Below are 21,752 nucleotides of genomic sequence, written 5' to 3' on the forward strand. Positions count from 1 at the left end.
AATACGACTTCGAATGGAGAGGTTAGCATGATCGAGAGCTTAGCTCAAGATTATTTCAAAATCACGTTTCCTAATAATCAAATGCACAAATTCCTTTCCTTTCGAAGTTCTAACTTCGATGAGAACTCCCTGGAAGTCGAGGAAGATTTCCTTCGACTCTTTTGCAACTCTTCCTTGCCACCTCACGAGTCCCTCCCTGTCAACATCCATTCATCCCTTGACGTTATGACGGAAGATAAATTTTTCACCCTCTATCCCAGTGATTCTTTTGACCTACATATTGAGGAATGTCTTGCATATCTCAAGGCTTCTAATGATCTAGACTTGAGAGCTCTAGCCGAACCCCATTCATCCGCCTCACATCATCCTGTCACTCATTCATCTTCCATCATCAATTTTCCCCACGTTCCACCTTTTCAAAGGAACCTTAAGTTTGCATTTGACCCTCTTGTTTTTCCTGTGCTTCATGATTTTCTAAATCCTCCTAATACGGAAATAATTCCCAAGGAAAAGGCACTGGACACCTTCATTTTCAGAATTAAGACAGTTCCTACCTACACCATGAATGAGTTTTGTGCTAAACCTGCACATTCTCATTTTTTCCATTATTTCCTTCTAAAAATTATACATATCCAACATATCTTCCACAAACATTTATTTTCTCACTATCATTCACTAGGACACCCTTTCGTTCAAAGATGAAGAAGAAGGTGTATGCTCGGTTACGTTTTAGGTCCATCAGACTTCCCTTTTATTTCACTAAGTTGCGTCGTAGAAAATCTAGGTGCTTGATTCTATTTGGGGGTGCATTCCATGTTAATTATTTATGGCAAGATCCATAACTATTTTGGTTGTTGATATATGGTAAACTTCATGGTTATTATATACATATGTTCACTACTAAAAAAGGGTTTATAAGCTCAACTAAAAGGTAAGATGTTAGAGTTTTTACCTCGGTTTTCTAGGAAAAAACAACCGAGGTAAAATCCACTGAGATAATAGATTTCTATAAAACTGAGATAAAAAGCTACTAAATTATCTCAGAAGTCTGACATCTTATCTAAATATATTATCTCAGTTTTCTAAATGAAACTGATATTATATATAATAAAATTGAGATAAATTGTTGATTGAAACCAATTAGTATAGAAGAAAATTGAGATGTTTTTTTTAATGAAATCGAGATAATATCAAAAAAGAACTGTATGAACACGATGCAACTACCTCTTTATTTTTTTCTCTCTTTCTTTCTGCCTCCTCTTTTTCTTTTCCTTTTCTCCTCCCTCCTTTCTTCCCACACTGTTCCTTTTATATCGCTCTCTTCCTTCTTGGGTCGTCCATCTGTCTTTACATCTTACGGTCCGACTCCCATCCGTACCAATGACATGTCTGCGATCTAGGGTTCCGCGGTTATGATCCTGTACTCACCCTTTTTTTCTACAGTATTCTGCACCCTATCCCCTGCACTGCTGACCCAGTCTTCTTTCCTACATTATGCTACTACAAATTCCCCTTCTTGACTCCATGGTCCTATTAAAGGATCCGGGGTCGAGAACCTTTATCGCTTGTCCTTTCTATTCTTTGCCCTTACCTTTTTTTCCTCGATTTGTGTGTGAGGTGAACTATCAACATCACGCATGTTCCAGCCGCCCTCGTGTCTCGCGCCCCCACATGTCTTGTCCCGACTGGACTGTCAACCTGACTCTTCGAATTCACCAACTCTCCAAATTTACCCCTTTACCCCTCCCCCCTTTTAAACTCTTTCCTTCTCCCTCTTTCTCATTTCTTTCTTCTACTTCTCTTGCAATACCATTATTCTCTCTTTTCCGATCAACCTCTATCAACGCGAGTTCCACTATTCTTCTGGCGATTCCACTCCACTTTCGGCACCCTTTTCCAGGCCAAACACCCCTATCTTTGTTTCCACCGGTACGTTCTCTGCACTCCTTCTCTTTTTGTTTGAACTGGTTGTTTAGGTTGGTTCATATCTCGCGTCTGTTCCCCTATATTTCTGATGTCGTCTAGTGAATCCGACGAATCGGGCTCATCTCTGTCCCTTGGAACAGCGTCTCCACCCCCTACATCGTCTGCGGCGGTCCCATCTACATCGGGACGTCAAGGTCCCCCATTACCTCCACCGTCTTGATGCCGCCGCCCTGATCTAGACTCAATTAGGGTTGCTTATGGCATTCCTGCCAGTATAAGTCTAGATCATGTGCCATCCACTACCCATTACCCCCACCAGGTTCCCCGTAAACTGGGGTGCCTCGTGATCACTGTGGGTCAAATAGTTGTCGGTCTATGGCTTCCTCTCACCCGCTTGGACGTTGAAGTATGTAATCACTTTAATATCCCCTCGTGCCAAGGCATTGGGAACTTCTGGCAGACACTATTTGCCGTGAACTCATACAACAAAGCTGGTGAACCTAAGATCACCAGCCGCAATATCATTTCTCATTATTTCCTCAAGAAGAGGACCAAGGACGTCGGTGTGGGGTACCAGTCTTTCTGTGTGCGCCCTCAGAAGTCCCCCCTCTTGCTCCGCGTCACTACCTTCGATAAGGTGTGGCACCACTACCCTTTATACGTGTCGAGGCAGTTTCTATCTGTGGACCTGCCTCCAGAACTGACACTTAACCACCTCGCCTTCATAGCCCGTGGTGAGTATCTTTACTATTCTTATCTCTTCGTCCATTTGTATTGTTGCACACTAACTGCAACCTTTTCCCCTCTTGTAGGTTGGCGACAAGATTCCAAATCTTGAATCTACTCCGGCATCTCCTGTCCCGTCTTCCAGCAACTTCGCGATCTTGGTGCGGGTCAAGCGGAACTCCTAGGTATCAATCCTACCACCGCTACTCCTCTATTGCAAGTCCCTACTTTACAAACTTTGCACGGCTTCTCTACTCCATTTTACCGTCCCCCTCCTCCCAAGGAAAGGAAACCGCGAGCCTCATCCCCACCCAGAAAAAGAACTCAAAACCCAGGCACCCGCCGCCGTCATTCCCCCCACTCCTCTCGGTCGCAGCAAATCTCGTGAACTCGGCCCTTGCACTACTCCCGAAGACATTCCCTCTTTCGCTCCATATCCACTTGGGACGATCAGTACACTTCTCCCCTTTCCCCCTCTGAAGGTATGGATATTCGCAAATAGAAGTTGTTTGACAGTGACTCCGATGGAAATGATGATGTCGTGGAGATTTCTATCCCTGAAACCGATGTACCAGCGAGCGCTCCACCCGCCAAGAGGCCGCAGACTTCTACCTCTGCAGAGAACGACCAAGTCACCCAGCAGAATTCTGTCTCAGAAGATCCTGAGCCCATCACTTCCCAACCCCTTCAATCCGTAGTCCCTCCTTTGCACAATCACCGCCCTGGCAAAGAACCTTGTCCATCCATGACTCCCGCTTCCGATGTGTCCCCTGTGGAAGAATTTCGTCTCGTGTTCAAGGTACGCGATCGCAGGATGACCACCGCCGACTCTGCCCTAGACAATGCGGCCATTGCCTTATCTCTTTTTTACAATGCTCACCTTCCGAAAGATATAATGTACTCTGATAGGGGTTCGTTCGATCAGCATCGTTCTTCCTTGTACACCAATTGGGAAAGGGTACGTTTTTATTTTTTTTTTTTTTTATTTTTATTTTTTATTTTTTTACCTCTCGACTCTTGATTCTAGGTAAGCTTGGACATCTCTTATATGATTCGCGAACTCCTCAACGCCAAGAACAAAGTAGTATCCCTCGACAAGGAACTCTGTGAACCTAAAGGCTTAAGAAGCGCCTGTGTCGGGCTTCAATCTGATCTGGAAGCCACCAACCTTGCGAAGATTCGGGCCTAAGATGAGCTGAGGTTTGCGGAGTCAACTCACCAGCGTGACATGGACAAAGCCACTAACGCCTCGAATGACAAAGGGAAGAACTTCTTCGGCAACACCGAGGCGACTCCACAGCCATGCATCAACAGCACCAAGCCGACATGGCAGCCTTGCGCGAACACTTTAAACAGTTGGCCGACAAGCGAGTAGCACAAAAAATTCAAGAAGAGCACATGCGACTCACTCGGGAAAGGAGGCTCCTCCCTGAAAGGTCCAACACCCCTGAGCTTGATAGAACTGATGCCGCACAGGAAAGCGGAGGACCCACCGATGTCATCCCTGCTCCGCCCAGTCAAAAGGACCCGTCCACTCTAACAGCAGCTACCAATGACTCTGCAACTACGGCCATGGATGGAGACTCCGACATCCAAACTCATAACGACCCCACAACCGAGCAGCTTTAGCTCTTCTTTTATGCATCATGCCGCATCTAAACCACTGAACTCTTACCAAGTTTATCCCTTTTTTTGTTTTGTAAACACTTGATGTTTGTTTTCCTTCAAAGCACGCTTGTTCTCATTTCATATGTGTTGTCTTTTTAGCTATGAATTCCAATGTTTGCTTTATTTGTACTGTACATACATACCCCATCTCCCCATGTCTATATATCTCTCCTGCGATCTTGTTGCATTAACTTAGATAGTTTGTATTCTTTCTCGGCCATCCCCCTTCCGCTCGGACACTTAACCGGCAGTGGTTTGTTTCCACGCTCTGCGTGTACCTATAATCCTAGTCCATGCCCACCTAATCCATTTGGGACGTCTCCCGTTAACACCGGCCCCGCTCTAGCCTTGCATCACTGAAGGGCTCATCCCCTCCGCTGACTTTTGTTACTACTGGGTTCAATGCCCCAGGTGTAGTTCAATGCTCTCGTCCGCAAAAGGCTCATCCCACTCCGCGGATAAAGACAACTCCTCTTATCCTCTGCTCAACAATGTGAGTAGGTCAGCGAAGGGCTCGTCCCCCACGTTGTCACTCCCTATTTTGGGGCTCAATGCCCCATGTGTGACTAGTACCGTTCCACGGTGTTATAAACACGGGAAGCCACTTGGGGCCCTTTGCTTTGCACCCTTTATAATTTTGAACTCGTCTCAGTGAAAGGGCTCAACCCCTCCACTCTCTTTCTCACACAGTTTCCATGTCTTATCCCTTATTCATTCTAGACATCTTCTACTGTTACCGCTAACAATTTCATCTTAAAAGTGCCATTGTATTATATATTTACACACAGTTACATATCTTCGCTCTGATTTTTTGTTACATTCAAGTGTGAAATTTTTTGAGCATTATAACATTCCATGGTTTCTCTACCAACTTGCCCTCCTTGGTCCGCAATTTGTAGGCTCCCGCTCCTCCTACATCGACCACGGTATATGGCCCTTCCCAGTTCAGCCCTAGTTTCCCCTCATTCTCTCTCTTTGTGCTTGGAGTCACTCGGCAGAGGACCTGCTCGCCTATCCGAAAATGCCGCGGCTTGACCCTTTTGTTATACTGTCTCTGTAACCTTCTGTGGTATTCTTCCAACTTGATGCGGGCTGTATCCCTTTTTTCTTCCACCAGATTCATATCCGCTGCTAATATCCTCCAATTTGAACCATCCTCTACTGCCTTTGTCTGCGTTGTTGCTGCAACCATCTCTGAAGGTATCACGGCCTCCACGCCGTAAGCCATGGAGTACGGAGTTTCCTGAGTGGAGGATCGAGGTGTAGTCCGGTAGGCCCAGAGTACATGATTCAGATCATTTGCCCAAGCCCCCTTTTTATCTTCCAACTTCTTCTTCAAATTGTTCGTAAGAGTCTTATTGGATGACTCTGCCTGTCCGTTACCCTCTGGGTTGTAAGGTGACGATAAACTCTGTTTCACCCCGTACGTTTGTAAGAAGCCAGCCACTTTTGCTCCTGTGAACTGAGTCCCGTTGTCCGCTATGATGGCATATGGTAATCCAAACCGGCAGATGACGTTCTCCTACAAGAACTTGATCACTTGTGTCTCCTGCACCTGTTGCAAGGGTACGACCTCAATCCATTTCGTGAAATAATCGGTGGCTGCGGGAATGAAAATTTTGCTTCCCGCTCGCCATGGGTAGTGGTCCCACTATATCCATTGCCCACATAGCAAAAGGCCAAGGAGTGAAGATGTTGTGTAAAGGTTTCGCCGGGGCAAATATTAATTGAGCGAATCTCTGACATTGTCGCATCTTTTAGGAAATTCCACTGCATTCCTCTTCATGTGAGGCCAGAAATACCTTTGTGTCAGCAACCGATGAGCTGTAGTTCTTCCTACATAATGGCTCCCGCAATCTCCTTCGTATAATTCGGCCAACACCTCCGCTGCTAGCCGTGCATTCAAACATTTCAACAGCGGCCCATTGAAGTTTTTCCGATACAATTCCCCCTCGAGTAAAACATATCTCTGGGACGTCTGCTGCCACCTTCTCTTATCCTTTTTGTCGGCCAACTCTTTTCCTGCCAAAAAGTGGGTGATTGGATCCATCCAACTTCCTTCTTCCTCAGTGACCTGACATGTTTCTATTGTGCCCTCCGTGCTTGGTCTTTCCAACCTTCTTACCTGAATTGTCTTTTCTTCTGACCCTCGAATTACGGCGGCAACATAAGCCAAGGTGTCGACATGCTTATTCTCACCTCGGCCCAAATGAATGCACCTTAAGTTTGTGAAATAGGTAGACCATTTACGCAACACCTTCAAATATCTCGCCATCCGGGGACATTGTGCGGCGAACCCTCCATTAGCCTGGCACACGACTAAATTCGAATCAGAGTACACCGTCAGCCCTCTCACACCTAAGTCCTCGGCCATTCTCAATCCTGCTATTACTGCAACATACTCTGCTTCGTTACTGGATGCCACGAACCCCAACTTCATAGTTTGCTCTATTCTGTCATTATCGGGTGTAACTAGCACAACCCCTATGCCGCTGCATGCATTCATAGCTGACCCATCAGTGAACACTCTCCATCCATTTCTCTTATCCCAGGGGTCTAACAGGTTTGGTTCTGCCTCCCTCTCTGGTTCCATGACCATCTCCTCTCCCCAAGTGGGATCCTCCGTAGGAAACTCTGCCAGAAATTCCGCTATCGCATGTGCCTTTTTCGCGGTCCTTACCTAATACTGTATTTCATATGAACTTAACATCACCACCCATTTCAACATTCGGCCGGATTTTTCTGTCCTCAAAGCCTGGTTTAGTGGCAGATTCATCACCACAGTCACTACATGTGCCTCAAAGTAGGGTCTCAGCTTCAAGGTTGAGAAAATTAACGCCAAGGCATACCTCTCAATCCTACTGTATCGGGTTTCTTCATCTAACAAAGTCTTACTCTAAAAATATACTTGCTTCTCCACCTTGTTCGCCAGGCGAACTAGTACCAAACTAAATGCATACTCCGTGGCCCCCAGATACAGGTACAACTTCTCCCCTTGCTCTGGCCGCGACAACAGAGGCGCCTTGCCCAGATATAATTTCAACTCCTGGAATGCGTCCTCGCACTCCGTGGTCCATACAAAGTCAGGTGTATTTCTTAGCAATCTATACAACGGACGACACTTATCGGATGACTTGGAGATGAATCTATTCAAAGCTGCGACCCTTCCGGCTAGCTGCTGTACTTCCTTGACGTTCCGTGATGACGGCATCTCTAACAAAGATCTTATCTGCTCGGGATTAGCTTCGATTCCCCGCTGGGTGACGATATACCCCAGGAATTTTCCTGTTGTCACCCTAAATGTGCACTTCTCCGGGTTCAGCTTTAAGTTGTATCTTCTTAATATTCCAAACGTCTCTCTCAAACCTTCTATATGTTTCTTCTTTGACATACTCTTCTCTACCATGTCATCAATGTAAATCTCCATTCCCTTTCGGATCTTGCTTTCGAACATTTTCTCCCCTAACCGCTGGAAGATAGCTCCTGCATTCTTCAACCCAAACGGCATCCTCTTATAGCAATATGTACCCCCTTCCACCACAAAAGTCGTCTTCTCCTGATCCGGCCTATACATTGCTACCTGGTTGTATCCCATTGATGCATCCATAGAGGAAAATACTTTGAATCCTGCCGTCCTATCCACCAGCTCGTCTACTCACGGCATCGGGTAACTATCCTTCGGACATTCCAGATTCACATTCATGAAATCGACACACATGCGGACCTTGCCATTCTTTTTCGGTACCATGACTATGTTAGACAACCAGTCTGTGAACTCCACTTCTCGGATTATCCCAGCTCCTTTTAGCCTCGCCACTTCTCTCGAATTCCCTCCGCATATTTAGGCCTGATGCCGCGCAGCTTCTGCCTCACGGGTTTGGCGTTTTCCTTCATGTGTAACCGATGACATGCGAACTCCGGATCTAACCCGGTGACATCCTCTATTGTCCAAGCGAAAACATCTTTATTCTCGGATAAGAATTGTATCAACTTATCTTTCTATTCTTCTGGCAAATTGGAGCCTTTCGCCATGAACTTCTCCTCTTCTCCTTCCCCAATATTTACCATTTCGATTTCTTCAATCGTCTTCGGTCCCTCTGATGGCTCCGACTTTCCCTCCACCGAGGCGCACTGTAATTGCTATGCTCGCCTTTTTCTGGGATCAGAAGTTTCTCCCTCCGATCCGCGGATCAATCTCTTCACAGTGCCCCGGTGACTATTCTTGGCTGTCACTTGGTCATCGTAGACCTCATACATGCCGATAGGTGTTGGAAATCGTATCACTTGATAGTAAGTAGAGGGTACCACCTTCATCTCATGGATCCATCGTCTCCCTAAAATTGTATTGTACTACGAAACCGAATCTATCACCATGAATCGTGTGAAAATGGTCACCAGACCCATGGTCACTGGCAACAAAAGTTCTCCCATGGGTTCAGTCATGCTTCTATTGAATCCGTATAGATTGGTCCGTGAGGGCCGCAGCTGTTTAGGATCTACTCCCATTTCTTCCAACGCCCCTCTGAATAGAAGATCCACTGCACTTCCACAATCAATCAACACCCTCTTTACCATGTAGTTCCCCATAGGTACTGTAATTACCAGGGCATCTTCATGCGGTGAGTCCACTGCCCGGAGATCTGCGCTGCTAAACACTATCTGGTCCTTCTCGGATGTCGCTCCCAAAATCTGTCGGGACCTATCCACCCTCTCACTGATTTGTTGGATGCTTGTCGTCCGTCTTACCTTGTCTCTATGAGCATTGTGACTCAGGACTTCACCGCTGTAAATCACATTAATAGTTCCCAATATTCTTCCTAGCGGCGGCATATGTCCCTCCTTCTGCTCTCCTCTCACAAACTCTCTCATCACTCCTCTCTCCACAATCCTCTGAACCAACCATTTCAAGGAATAGCAGTCATTAGTCTCGTGATTTCGCATCTGATGATAATCGCAAAATGGTTTTTTCGGTATCTCTATTGGTGTACTCCGCGGTCCCTCGTGCCCCAGTAGATTCTTGATTAAGGGTAAGATCTCGCTCAGCAGTTTGTTCAGCGGTGTCTGCTCTGTCTCTCTATATGGTTTTCTCTCCCGATACTCTCTTCGGGCACCCTCCCGTGTCCCCGCTACCTCTGGGCGGTCTCCGCAGTATCCACCGCCTTCCTTCCCAGCAGTCTCTGTCCTCCTAGGCTATCTTCCCTTCTCCAATGACAACACTGCTTTCCCGACTTTCTAGAATCTTTCTGCATAGTATCTTCATACCTTATGTACTTCTTCACCCTCGGATAAAGTTCATGTAAGGTCGCGATCTCATTTTTCGCCACCGACTGATGTACCCCCGTTCCCGGTCGCAACCCTCTCTCAAATGCTATTACCGCAGTCCGTTCATCCAGATTTTCAACTTTCAATGTCTCCGCCTTGAATCGACATAAAAACTCTCTAACTGACTCCGAGGACTGTTGTCTCACATTGAATAACGCCGCGATATCTACCACTCGTCTCTTCTGCTGTATGAAGTGATCTATGAATGCTTGCTCCAACTCCTGGAAATTGGTTATGCTCCCCGTGGGTAACCTGTAATACCAATCTGACGCCTCTCCCTTCAAACTTGCCGGGAACATCATGCACCGCAGGCCATCATACCGCGCCTCCTGCCAAAGAAGCATCTGCTGCCAGAAATGATGGATGTGATCCGCCGGATCTCCCTTCCCCTCATACCTTTCGAATCTAGGTTGAACGAACCGCTTCGGAACCTCCGATGCCTATATTTTATTTGCCAATGGGTTGTGGTTCAACCCCGCCACAACCTAACTAACCGCTCCTCCTTGATTCTTCTCTTGTCGTCGATTCGCTTCCCTATCGTTGTCTATCATCTCCTGGACTTGCTCCATAGTCAACCCTGCTACCGGATTCTCCACCAGATCTGGTCCCACCATCTCTTCCTCAGCTCTCTCTCTCCCCCCCAGATCCCTCATTCCCTTCTTCCTTGGTCTCACCCTCTGACTTGTCTCTCTCCCTTCTCAATTCTTCATTCTCTTCCCTCAGCTTCGCGATCTCCTCTCTCATCTGCCTCGTATCTTCTGTTTCCCATTCCTTTCTTCGATCTCCTTCTCCATCGATCACACCATCTAGTGCTAGATCCGGTGTTGCATTCTCCACCGCCACCTTTTTAGGTCTACTTACTCTCTTCTTCGGTGCCATTTCTCTCTTGTTCTTGTCTTCCCCACAGACGGCACCAAATGTATGAACACGATGCAACTACCTCTTTATTTTTTTCTCTCTTTCTTTCTGCCTCCTCTTTTTCTTTTCCTTTTCTCCTCCCTCCTTTCTTCCCACACTGTTCCTTTTATATCGCTCTCTTCCTTCTTGGGTCGTCCATCTGTTTTTAAATCTTACGGTCCGACTCCCATCCATACCAATGACACGTCCCTGCGGTCTAGGGTTCCGTAGTTATGATCCTATACTCACCCCTTTTTTCTTCAGTATTCTACATCCTATCCCCTGCACCGCTGACCCAGTCATCTTTCCTACATTATGCTACTACAATAACCGTGATAAATTCTTTTTGAAAGGGAGATTGTTGGACAACCTTTTATCTCACCCTTTGTCATTTTTTGCTGGTATTGCTCATGACAATTAACCAGCAAATAAAAACTTGTCCTAAACCCACCACATTCCCTTTCATATTCATAAACATCAACACCAATTAACAAAAGCAACCCAACATAAGTAAATTCTTTGAAGAACTTATTTCATTAAGATAAGAAATAACAATGTTGAACATGAACTTAACTTTCAAAGAGTACTAGTGATCAGTCAATTATTTATAGAAACTCAAATATTGTATCAACTACTATTCTTCAAACTATAATAAGGCATTTTTTTAACATTTCTCTATATATTTAGGAAAGGAGACAGATGGTTTTTGCTGAATTTCCTACTAAAAAAAATTTGAGAATCCACAACTCCCAAGGTATTCACGTTGGTCGTCAGTTGTGAAAAATTACAGGTTCCAAAACTCTTTTCGTCAACTTTAGTAAGTGGAGACGAATATCCAAGATGGTCCTATTCCACAAGAGAAACATCATTTCTAACAAACTCATCCTGTGCTAACTTCTAAAACTATAAATGTATGGACTATTGACCAGTAAAAAAAAGTAAAATAAAGGTTGTAATATCCAAAAACAAAGGTGCATAGCAGAAAACATGTCTCCTCACACTCATGTACACGAAACAAAATTGATATAGTCATATACACATGAACAAAGGTTAACCCAAAAAGATTAAACTCAATCAGATAAAGAAGATAGAAGTGTACCAACTCTAAAAGCAACCCAAGTTGGAGCAAAGTAATCAGGACCTTCTCTTGTCCAATTCGATTTTAACAAGGACTGGGAAGTGATAAAAGATCTGCAAATAAATAAATAAAATGTTTAGTCGCTAATTCACTACTCAGGATATAACAATAGTAATAAACAAGCTAAAAAAACAAGAGTGAACCTATTTACAATTGAGAAAGCATATCAAATGGTTCTACTACCCAAATACAAAATTTCATGACGGAAACCTTGCCTTCTCAATGTACGTAAAACCAAGTTGATATAGTCATATATACAAGAAAAAAGCTCACTACAAGAAGGCCTTATCTAAAAAAAAGATAAAACTAATACTAGTCAAGCATGTTGAACTACATTTTTGTTCGATATAGCCTTAAATTATACAAACATAATATGGTAGGTTCCACATAGACTGAATCCCAATTCAGCTACAACAGCCTACACTTGACACAAGGCGAACCAGCTTAACTAGGTATAACTTTCAATAGACGTTGCCGCTTCTTGGCAAGATTTTCAAAGACCTTATGTACGTCAACGCTTGTGAACATGATTGTCTTTGATGAGTCAGCAGACTCCATGAAGGACTGAAGTTCAGTCTTCATATCATTAATGCCACTTACAATCTCAATTTTTGCAACATGGCTGAGTTTATTGAGAAAATCCAACTCAACTCCTTCCTGCTGCTGCAACTTCTCCTGTCTCTTCTGTGTTGCCATCTTCTCATACTCCGCAATTGAGTCTTCCTCATCAATCAGAAAATTGATACCACTGCAAGTATAAAACTCCACACACGTTTCACACCTGCAAAGAAGTTCTCTCCAATTTTTGGATAGAAACATGGGCTTTATCTTTTCTAAAGTAGAAACTTTAATTCTTAGATCAATAGAGAGAATGCATTTGGTACTTGAAACAACACTGGTTGGTGGTATCCATTTCTGGAGGGTCAAAAGAGGTGGTGCCATTCTCAAGCTTCGAAGAGGATGCACAAGCCGAATGTGCCCTTGCAGACATCGTTCCTTCTTTGTTGCTATTTTGGGTAGAATCACATTGCCTAACAGGTTCCCAAATGATTGGAAGATATAGTGTCAAGAAAGAGCATATCTTTGCACATGCTTGACAGATGAAATCCTCGTAAACAGGTTCTCCATCCTCATCTCTCGGTATCTCATTAGAGGACTCAAGACCCAAATGGTTCTCATGAAACCAATCCTCACAGATACAATCATTTCCACTTGTTCCTCTGCCTCTGGATCAGGATAAGGATGGCCACATGTGCAGTAGGAACCTTTAGAAGTCTGGTTGTATGTGTTCTCTGAATTTTCTGGATCCTTACTTGCAAAAAGTTTGCAATAGAACTCCCCAAATTTTGAATTGCCACAGTCACATATGAAGTTTCTCTTGGTCCACAGCTCAACAATCTCATGGCCGTCATGGCAGGACAAACTACAAGCAGTGCAAACCCCAGCATTCCTATCTGGAACACAAGTAAGACACGGGAAAACCGCCTGCCTCTTCATATAATCGTTGTTGTAAGTACACTCCTTCCCTTCATATCCTCCTAAAACCAAATCAGCTTCCAGTTCTTCGTCTTCGGCGTTTTGTAAAAAATCTTGGATTGAAACCATCTGCTCAGTCTCGTCATCAAATATGTCAGCCATTGAAGCTCTCGACAACCTAAATTGAGAATGGGGTTTGAGAATTTTAGGGCCAGTAAAGAAAAGGAGAGGGCTTTATAAGAGTAATACCTGCTCAAAAGCAAATCAAGTTGAGGTAGGATAACTAGAACCTCCTCAGATCCAATTTGTTATAACAAGGAATGAATAGCTAATGGAAGAACTGCGAATCAGTTTATAAAGGTTAGGCACTAACTTATTTATACATGAAACTTAGATTCAATATTCTAAGTTTGATTAATCGCTTAATCTAAGATCATTTTAGTACCTGAAAACCCAGAAGAGTTGTGAACTGCTGTGGAGTTGAAATGGGCAGTGGAAATCATTTTTGAGTTGGTGTGAGGTGAAGAGAGGGCAATATAGACGAAGAAATAGTGGAGAGGCGAGATAGTTGGGATTAGAACGGCAGTTGCCATCGTGAGTTCGTGCTAGTCAGGAGAGAGTATTGTAGAGCGGGACTTCTATTTTTTTGGGACTTCTATTTTTTTTGGGATTTCTGTTTTATTTGCCAAATTTATTCTGAGATATTTGGTATACTAGCAATTATATCATTTGAGTGTCGAGATATTTGGCTTAATATCAATTATACCAGTTCAATGTGAGATAAATGAAATTTCCTATTATATCAGTTTCACAATGGTGAGATAAATGAAATTTTCTATTATATTAGTTCCACAATGGTGAGATAAATGAAATTTCCTATTATATCAATTCCATACCACGAGTGGTAAAATCCATATATTTTATCTCGGTTAAGTAAGAGGTGAGATAACAAATTTATACTCAGAGTTAGTACCTAAGTTATGGCTAATTTTAGAACCGAGATAAAAACCCTTTTTTTTAGTAGTGGTTAGAGATAAAGTCTTGAGTAGCTGACTATAAAAGACTCATTATATTCTTCGGTGTACTCCATTCCAGTCTTATATTTTGGTAAGTGCACCATTCAGGTAACCGGGCCCTCCCTATGGAGTGTGTGGCTATAAGTACCAGATCTTAAGTCCACATTTAACATAATTCACGTTTTCCACTCTTGCATATTTTCTCGGTTTTTGGAGTCAAGTTTCTCTATGGTGTGAATTATGTTCTTATTGCTTTATTGTTTTCCCTTATGATAAACATAATTCATAAAAAAAAATAAAAATAAAAAGACATTAAACTATAAAATCGGTATTCTAGCAAGTCTCGAGAATCTGACTTTAAAAGACCCACGTTTTAAAACAAATTTTCTAAACTTTGTTTTCAAAAAATTGTTTGGGGGTGGGGTGTTTGGTTTTTTTCCATTCTTAATCACTCAATTTCCTATTCTTATCCCATCTTCATCCTAGGGCCCATCTTCATGTCGTGGCTAGCAGTTTAGGAAATTTGTTGTTTTCATGTTGTTTTTATTGTTTTTGGTAGATTGGATGTTAAGTTGTTAAAATCAGTAGTTAAATTTGAATTCTGTAGTTAATTGTTATTTGAATTTCTATTTGAATTTAAATTGGGTTTTGTCTAAGCATGTGATGATTTTTGCGTAAATCCCACCTTCTCGAATTGTTTGGGGGTGGTATTATTGTTTTTAGCATTAGTTTTATCTGATCCACTATTTTAGAAGTAATTTTGCAATGAGTTGGTTGAGAATGTTGCCAATATTGGTGTGGCTAGAATTAGATATTGTGGCAGGATGAAATTTTAATGAGTGAGGAAGTTGTTATTCTTAATTCAATCTAAAAGATATTAGGTTTGTTTTGGAATAATGAATGGGTTGTTTCCGTTTTTAGGTTTTGGAAATATTTTTTTTCAGGCAATTGCCTTAAAATTTTGGGTAACTTGTTAATTCATTTTAGAAACTAAAACCCTATATATACTTGATTCATTCTACACTCATAACCTACACATCTCACGTGCATCTCTTACCTTGAACCTCTAAATTTTTCCTTTTGTTTTTAATTTCATCCTGCTCAGAGCACACGGAGCGTGCCCCGCACCCTATATAGGCTACTTCTGAGCACGCCTAGCGATGAAATGCCTGGAACTCGAGTTAGAAAGGAGCGCGACCCGCGCCCTTCAAAGGCTATTTTGGAGCGCACCCCGCGCCCTGACCTTCGCAGCTGCTTTAATTTTATGATTTTTTGTGAGTTTTTCCAAGGTTGTTTGCAGCACTTCTAGAGTGTGTTTATTGTGATGACATCTCTTACAATCATACCGGAGTAGTCTTTTGAAGATTTGTTCCAAAGCGACACCTATAGTGCTTGGTTTCGCGAGGTGATCATACACGAAGGCTGGGAACCGCTAATGGTAAGACCTGATGAACATTATTCTCTGGCACTTACATCTTATTTTTATGATAATTGCAAGTTCTTTGATAGACCGGATGGAGAACAAGTGTTCTCTATCACCATTGAGGATGAACTAATGGAAATTAACAGGTTCTTGCTAGCCTTTGTTCTTGGACTTGCTATACCCGCTGAAATATAAGACCCATGGGGCTATTGGGTAGATAATATGTATATTTAAACCTATGAGTTTTTGGATGAGGCTTGTAGGGCAGGAATTTTCCATATCGAGGACCAAGGGGAATATAACGTCGCCCTTGGTAGCCTGTCCATGAATGTGGGCACTGTTATGTTTTGGATCATGCTAAACATATTAGGGGAATGACATTTTTCTTCTGTGAATGACGCCACTTGCAGCATCTTCCTTGCTTTTGCCACAGAACGTATGCTCTATGACCTTCCCCGAACCTTAGTTTCTAGTTTAGCGCATGCCCATAGCATGAGGCATAAGTACCTTCTTATACCTATTTTAGTTTGTCGTATTATGCTTTGTTTCTTCTTTGTTTTTTGTACCCATTTCACGGATTGGGTTGGGGTCGGCATTGTGAGACCCACCAATTGTATTATTCGATCTTTCCGTGCAATGACTTGGTAAGGGTGGAGGATACAACCTCATCAAGTTGCACCTTACACCCCATTCGACCAAGTGGCGCTTAACAGGTTAGCGATCGTAGATGATAAATGGCGTGAAGCCTAGCAAATCGTCATGGCATGGCAGGATGCGAAGGAACCTCATTTCTTTATAGAAGGGAATGATGACGTTTAAATATGGGAGATAAGGTAAGTTTTTAGTTTCAGTTAGTGTCTGCTTATGTCCCAAGTAATTTACTTCTTGTAACCCCATAACGGGTGGAACTCATATAGAGTTGCATCTGTTTTTTTTAACCTTGTTTTGCAGATGTTCCAAAATTTCACGCGTTTCCATAGTATTTTTCTACCCTTTTTTATTTCAATACTTTGAGGACAAAGCATGATTCTTATTTGTGGGTGGCATAGAAACACGAGTAATTTAAGGCATCTGTTAGGATATAGATATGTATAATATGCACATATTTTCTAGTAAAAAATTAAAAAATTCAAAAAAATAAAAAAATAAAAAATAAAAAAATAAAAAGTTATGCTATACACTTAGGAATATTAGTATTGTTTTATTTCTCTATGCTTTAATAATCTAGAAGTTTCACGTTAGCTTTTGCATTAGAATAGTTTTTAGAAATTTAGGTTAATATGTAGGTAATAATCTTTGCATCTTTCTATAAATATATTACATGAGTATCTATGATTGTTTGGCAGTACGTTTCTGAAATCTAGGTTAGAGTACTTATTCTATAAATCTTGTGAGAATATAGCCCAAACCCTTATATGAGTGAAATATTTGAGAAATGACACAAGGGAGAAGTAAATTCCGGATAGAGAAATCACACGTCCACTTGCTTGATCACAATACCATATCCTAAGAGAGAATTTAGGCCCTCTTTGGATCGATATAGCCAAAAGTTCAAACCTATGAATTATTTTCCGCTAGTCGCCCCTTTGAGCCTTTCTTTAGCCTTTCATAAACCACAATTCCTTTACCCTTTTACAAAAACAAAACAAAATAAAAAATCAACCTACCAATTTTAGAACGAGTCTGAGAATAGGATGAGTGAAGAAAAGAGAAGAGAAAAACCTGTGTAAACAAAAATTAGTTAGTTGCTTCCGAAAAGAAAAAGAAAAGAAGTTTCCATCCAAAAAAAAGAAAAGAAAAGAAAAATAAAAATAGAAACAAAATAGAAACTCCAAAAATATAATAAAAGGAGTGAAAAAGCCAAAATAAAAAGCTAAAGATGGAAACAAAGTATAGAAGCAAAAGAACAAGGTTTTCTCTAGTTACAGAATATGAAGATTCTATTATCTCAGACTGGTTCTTTTTGAATATCTATTTCCTTCATTCTTAAACCATCACCTAATCCCCGTAATACCTAATAAAGACCTCTAGCTCAGTTAGGAATAGGTTAGTGTGATAGTAAGTGGCAGATGTGTTTGATCGACTTCGGCTTCCTTGTGTGTCATTGAGTTTGTAAGGTAAAGTGTGCCCACTGCACACTGGAGTAGTGAAACTTGAGCGGAAAAATCAGAGTGTTTTTGTCTTGACTTTTATGTGAGGACCTACTTAAGGACGTTATTCCAAAGTTTCAGAATCGGACCTATTAGTACATTTCATAGTATTACTCATTGTATAAATGTTTATTCGTAGATGATTGATTATTATGCATATATTAGCTTAGGTTTCGACTTGATTATTCTCTATTCATTGCTAGTGAGATGTATAGATAATTGAGACATAAATAAGGAAACAATAATTTTATTTCTTAGTCGTTTTAGTGTAGATGAAGTTTGTGAGTATCTTCACTAGAAAACTCTTATTCACTAGGGAATTCCTAGTGGTTTAAGGCCTTGTTGCACATGGTCAATGAAATCGCACTCGGCGAAATGAGATTAGTTAGAACTCTATTTTTGGTCACTTATTCTAATTTCTCATATTTGCTTGAGGATAAACAAAATGTTGTTTGGGGGTGGTTTGATAAGAGCCTCTTATTCACTAGGGAATTCCTAGTGGTTTAAGGCCTTGCTGCATATGGTCAATGAAATCGCACTCGGCAAAACGAGATTAGTTAGAACTCTATTTTTGGCCACTTATTCTAATTTCTCATATTTGCTTGAGGACAAACAAAATGTTGTTTGGGGGTATTTTGATAAGAGCCCAAAATTGTAGTTTTAATTCTTTAACAATATTACTTTTAGACTAATTATGTGATTAATAAGTTAGAGTTAGTATTGTTATCGTGTTCATATGTATTTCAGGCATTGGAGTCAAATATGTGCAGAAATGCACCCCTTTTGCGAGTTAAAGGAGCAAGGGTTGGTTGCTAAGAAGTTCTATGATAAAAGGCGAAGATTCAAGGAGAGAAAACCTTTTTAAAGCCCAGTCAAAGCTGAAAAGTCAAAGTCAACGTGGGCAGAAATAGCGCATAAAAGTCAGCAGAACTTCTGAATGCCATATCTTTGGACTCAGACCTTAGAATTGGGCCTACCTTATGTCAAAACGACTATCTTGGAAAGCGCTTTCCAATGGTCTAATCGTTGACCCAATCAGAGGAGTAGAAGTGGACGAAAAGGGCTGTTAAAGTCATTTCCAGCTGAAAAGCCCTTTGTAGACTAAATAACTGAGGTTTTGGGCTCGATTTTTCGGCCCAAAACATGGCCCCTCATCTAATGCATGAATTTGTGGATTTTGTCTCCTCCATATGAGAGACAAAGACTTATCTCTTATGCATCTAGTTTTTTTACTTAACAATTATCCAAGAACTTAGTTTAGATCTAGTTATTTTTTGATAGAATTAGTTTTCATTCCAATAGATTAGTTTTAGAACAAAGAATGAGTATTATTTAGAATCAGATTTAGTTTTAAAATAAAGAATTAGTTTTTCATTTCAATTTAGTTTATGATTTAATTCTTATTTAGCTTTAGTTGTCTTAAATTTATAATTAGTTGTTTTAAATTGATAATTAGTATTCATAATCTTATTTCTAAATTAGTTTTAAATTCAGTTTTTATCCATTTTTGAATCTTAAACTATTGTTAAATTAGATTAATAAAGTTAATTAGTTATTTAATAATGACTTGTTTTGATTTTTCTTGTTTTAGAAATGATAGTATAATGATTCAAGGCTAAAACCTCTATTAGAGGGGTTTGAGGAAACCTTGATGAAAGTTGATTGTTATTAGTGTAGAATTATTTGTAATAATATATTCCATTCTAGAAAGCAATTAATTCACCATCAGAATGGGTTTGATTGCTTCACATGCTAGTTGTTAGTTGGTAGAGATTACCATGAACAATTAGGGATTAGAAAGACCCAATTACTATGCGAAAGCATTGCAATTCGGATTACGACAATTCCTCGCTAGTTGATTAAGTCGAATTAAGGTGGAATGAAATCCCCCTAATTCATCCTAATATTGTAAATTTAGTATTTCTGTAGTTTGAATTATTGTATCTTGATTAGTTGAATTACCATCGTAGTATAATTTCCATCGTTACTCTCATTGACTTTGATAGACTGATTATCGTAGTTAACGTGAATTCTAAAGAACTAGGAGTGGAACGAATTCTCTACTCCACTTATTGCAATAGCATCGAGAGTGTAGAACTTTGATATATAGAATAGGAATTAGGTTTAGTTTTACTTACCTTGTCGTAATTGTATTCGTAGGTAAAACTATCGTTTTTAGCTTTTATCATACACCAAATACAAAGGTCAGTCCTGTAAAAGGATATCCTCCACATCAGGGGACATTAACTCGTGAAAATGTTTTAACCGTTGGCCATTGACTTGAAATGTACTGTTGTCCTTGGGATTTACCAAGGTAATTGCCCCGTAAGGGGTAACTTCAGTAACTAGAAAAGGACCAGACAAACGGATTTTTAATTTCCTTGGGAAAATATGCAAACGGGAGTAGTAAAGCAAGACCTTTTGACCAACTACAAACTCTTTATACAAAATTTGTTTATCATGAACACGTTTCATATTAACTTTATAATCTTTTGCGAGATCATAAGAATCGCTATGGATTTCTTCAAGCTCATTTAATTGCAATTTGCGCTTGACACCCGCCTCATCAAAATTAAAGTTAAGGCTTTTTATAGCCCACATAGCACGGTGCTCCAATTCAACGGGGAAGTGACAAGGTTTTCCAAATACAAGTCTAAAGGGGGACATACCTATAGGAGTTTTGAAAGCAGTCATATATGCCCATAAGACATCAATTAGACGCTTAGACCAATCTTTCCTCTCAGGATTTATAGTTGTTTCTAATATTTTTTTAATTTCCCTATTAGAGACTTCTACTTGGCCACTAGTTTGTGGATGATAAGGAGTTGCAACCTTATGGTCAACTCTGTACTTTTTAACTAGAGAAGCAGCAATTTTGTTGCAAAAATGTGTTCTGCCATCACTAATGATGACTTTAGGAATGCCAAACTGACAAAAAATATATTCCTTAACAAAAAACACAAATGTTTTATGGTCATTGCTACGACAAGCCATGGCCTCTATCCATTTTGACATGTAGTCCATGGCAACAAGAATATAAATAAAACCATGGGAAACAGGAAAAGGACCCATGAAATCAATGCCCCATACATAAAAAATTTCTACTACCATAATGGGATTTAAGGGCATCATATTACGCTTGGTGATTTGCCCCAGTTGTTGGCAACAAACACATGTCTTGCAATGCACTTGGGCATCTTTGAAAAGGTAGGCTTTTATTGAACAAAAATAGCTTCTACCTTTTTAGTGAGAGATTCGATTAAAGTTTTAAGCTCAGGATCAGATTTAATCTCAAACATACCCGCAGCTGATAAGAGCCCAAAACTGTAGTTTAAACCCTTTAATAGTATTTCTATTTAGCCAATTATTTTATTAATATAATGGGATTTAAGGGAATCATATTACGCTTGGTGATTCGCCCCAGTTGTTGGCAACGAACACATGTCTTGCAATGCACTTGGGTATCTTTAAAAAGGGTAGGGTTTTATTGAACAGAAATAGCTTCTACCTTTTTAGTGACAGATTCGATTAAAGTTTTAAGCTTAGGATCAGATTTAATCTCAAACATACCGGCAGCTGATAAGAGCCCAAAACTGTAGTTTAAACCCTTTAATAGTATTTATATTTAGCCAATTATGTTATTAATAATATAGGTTTATCACTAATTACGTGCTTTTGAGTATTTCAGGCTTCGGAGTTGAATAAATGTCAATTCATTACTAATTAGGCGCTAAAAGGACCTAAAGTGATTGCTATGAAAGTTCTATGAAGAAATCCCAAGTTTCATGGAGAAAAAACCCTTAAAAAGCCTAAGTCAAAGCTGTTAAGTGAAAGTCAAACCGGATTAAAAAACTGAAGAAAAACAAACAGAACTTTAAAATGCCATATCTTTGGACTCAGGCCTCAGATTTTGGCCCATTTTATATCAAAATGACCGGATCAGAAAGTCCTTTCCAATAGTCCAGGCTTTAACTCAATCAGATCATTATAAGTCAATGAAAATCGTGCTA

General features: G+C 40.8%; 1 protein-coding gene and 1 pseudogene across 1 annotated transcript; both read right to left on the reverse strand.

Moving 5' to 3' along the window:
* Positions 1-8,670: 8,670 nt before the first annotated feature.
* LOC147524663 (uncharacterized) lies at positions 8,671-9,261 on the reverse strand. The gene has a single exon (XM_086575805.1). The coding sequence runs from the start codon at positions 9,259-9,261 to the stop codon at positions 8,671-8,673; it is 591 nt and encodes a 196-aa protein (XP_086431931.1).
* Positions 9,262-11,063: 1,802 nt separating this feature from the next.
* On the reverse strand, positions 11,064-13,813 carry LOC147524664 (uncharacterized; annotated as a pseudogene).
* Between the last annotated feature and the right edge of the window lie 7,939 nt (positions 13,814-21,752).

Source organism: Coptis chinensis, chromosome 1 (assembly GCF_015680905.1).
Source record: "Coptis chinensis isolate HL-2020 chromosome 1, ASM1568090v1, whole genome shotgun sequence".
Classification (NCBI taxonomy): Eukaryota; Viridiplantae; Streptophyta; class Magnoliopsida; order Ranunculales; family Ranunculaceae; genus Coptis; species Coptis chinensis.